The 2,418-nt window shown below is 61.0% G+C and overlaps 1 protein-coding gene across 1 annotated transcript; it reads right to left on the minus strand.

Moving 5' to 3' along the window:
* Positions 1-529: 529 nt before the first annotated feature.
* Positions 530-1,850, minus strand: MNEG_2137 (hypothetical protein; the record flags this gene model as incomplete). The annotated part of the gene is made up of 5 exons (XM_014049383.1): positions 530-550; positions 688-776; positions 1,052-1,100; positions 1,447-1,544; positions 1,814-1,850. The coding sequence occupies 5 exons, from the start codon at positions 1,848-1,850 to the stop codon at positions 530-532; spliced, it is 294 nt and encodes a 97-aa protein (XP_013904837.1).
* Positions 1,851-2,418: the final 568 nt, after the last annotated feature.

The following is a 2,418-nucleotide window of genomic DNA, read 5'->3' on the forward strand; positions in this document are numbered from 1 at the left end:
GTGTGTGTGTGTGTGTGTGTGTGTGTGTGTGTGTGTGTGTGTTTGTGTGTGTGTGTGTGTGTGTGTGTGTGTGTGTGCGCGCGCGCGCGAGTGAGAGAGCGAGTGTGTAGCTGACACCTGCCTAGGCACACATGGCAAAGGGCACAAACAATAGGCATGGTGCCAGTAGCCCTGCCATCGCGAATTGCAAGATCCTATCCGCGCGCGGCCGCCTCTCAACGCGAGCTCCCCGACCTGCTCCGCCTTCCGCAGCGAGTACCTGGGCGTTCGCGCAGCCAGGGGCCAGGCGGGCGGCGGTCCCCAGCAGGACTGGCTCAGTCTCCAGCGCCAGCCGCACCACCTGCCCGTGGGTGTGATGGTTTCGAGCATTGCAATATTGTGTCTGGGCGTGTGGGTGTTTCATAACTTTTGATGCTCTGTGCATATGGAAAATGTGCGGGTATGCAGGAGGTGCCTAGCTTTTTGGCAGTCGAACAGGCAGCCTTGAATGGTCGCAAGGAGAGGAAAACATCGCAGTCCCGCAAGCCGGCTAGATGATGCCCCCGCCAATCTGCAGTCCAGAGAGTCGCAGACGAGCAGCACCCCATACTTGCACCCCAAACTTTGCACCTCAGACCTTGCGCCCCCCAACTTTGCACCCCACAATTTGCACCCCAAACGTGCGCCATAACCCCAGGGCCCGCCCACCTCCAGCCCCTCCTGCTCAAGGGACATGCCCCCCAGGAACGGCAGGTACCGCGCCCCTAGCAGGGAGTGCAGGCGCGCCGCAGCGACTCCTGCGCAGGGAGGCACGATTGATCAGAACCAAAAAGGCGCAGAGGAAGATGAGGGGGTCGCAAGCGCACACGCCCAGAAGCGCGTCACGGTTGGGGGTGCAAAGGACAAGATCAGGTGCGGGGCGTTTGCCGGATGAACCACGGCGTGTAAAGGGCGGTAGTTGTTGAAAAACAGCATCGCTTGCAGGCTGAAGGGTGATGAGTGCGCGGAAGAAGTGGCGTTGGCCCCAACGGGGGTTATCTGCCGTGCATGAGGGGTTGCAGAGGGCGCTCACCTGCAGCCTCCGGCAGCTGCCCGGCAAATGCCGGCGACCAGATGTCAGTCTGAGAGGGGCGCATGGAGGGGGAGCGGGGGTTGTGGGGTCAGCAGAGGCCATTTGAGACGAGGAGGAGCGGCCGTGATCTGAAAAGCCTTGCAAGGTGGCACCATGTGAGGAGATAACATCAGAGACGAGCATTCCCAAGGCTTTAGGGCACCATGCTCGCCGCATGTGAGCGCATGCATGCGCGCGCACACACACACACACACACACACACACACACACACACACGCGCACACACACACACACACACACATGCACACACACACGCGCGCGTGTGTGCGCACACGTGCCGGCATATCCCCCCTTGCTCCTCCTGTCGTATTGGACGACCCAGGCAGAATCCTCACCTCCTCTTCTGCTATAGCCCGCGCGGCCTTGAACGTCTCCGCCAGCTCAGCGGCCTCATAGGGGTGCGGCCCCGCCGCGTCCACACGCCGCTTGAGCTCTGGCGGCCAAGCGAGAAAAGGGGATGTATGAGCACGTGTGCGTCTTGCGTGTTTGCCGTCATACCAGGCCCCGCATGTGGATGAGCGCACGCGCGCCTCGCGCGCTTGCCGCCGTACGAGGCCCTGCATGGGTGCGGGCCCATGGCCCCAAGCCCGGCGCCTGCGCAGTTTCTAGTGACCCGGCGACGTGTGCCAGGCGCGTACGCGCGCCCCTGCACGCTCAAGCAGCGGGACTCCCTGTCCGCCGTCCCGGCGCCCGCACCCTCACCCTTGTCGATGGAGTTGTGAATTGCGGCGATGATCATTCCCACGACGGAATCGGGGGCGTCACCCCTGTCAACACGCGAGTGCATGCATGTGCGTATGTTTGTCATACGTGTCGCGTGCGAGCGCGCACACGCGCGCGTGTGTGTTTGTGTGCACATGTGTTGTGTGGGGGTGGGAGCACATGCGAGTCCCAGCATAGCAAAAAGACAGCTCTAATAATAGGCTATCTCAAACCATCTGGGCTGCAGAGCGCCACAAGGCTGGCAGGACCACCGGCGCCACCAGCAGCCGCGGCGGCAGTACTGTCGCAAAACGTCGGCGCCGATGCGACCCCACACGTGCTGAGCGTAGTGGACTGCTAAGCAATGGAAGACCATGTCAAAAAAGCGTTTTGCTGAAACCAGCCAAACGGGGGTGCAAAGCACCTTGGAAACTCAATTGCAGCTCCTATGACCCTGAAGCAGCCTTGGGACCCAACACAAACACACACAAACACACACACACACACACACACACACACACACACACACACACACACACACACACACACACACACACACACACACACACACACACACACACACACACACACACACACACACACAC

This window comes from Monoraphidium neglectum (assembly GCF_000611645.1).
Source record: "Monoraphidium neglectum strain SAG 48.87 unplaced genomic scaffold scaffold00233, whole genome shotgun sequence".
Taxonomy (NCBI): domain Eukaryota; kingdom Viridiplantae; phylum Chlorophyta; class Chlorophyceae; order Sphaeropleales; family Selenastraceae; genus Monoraphidium; species Monoraphidium neglectum.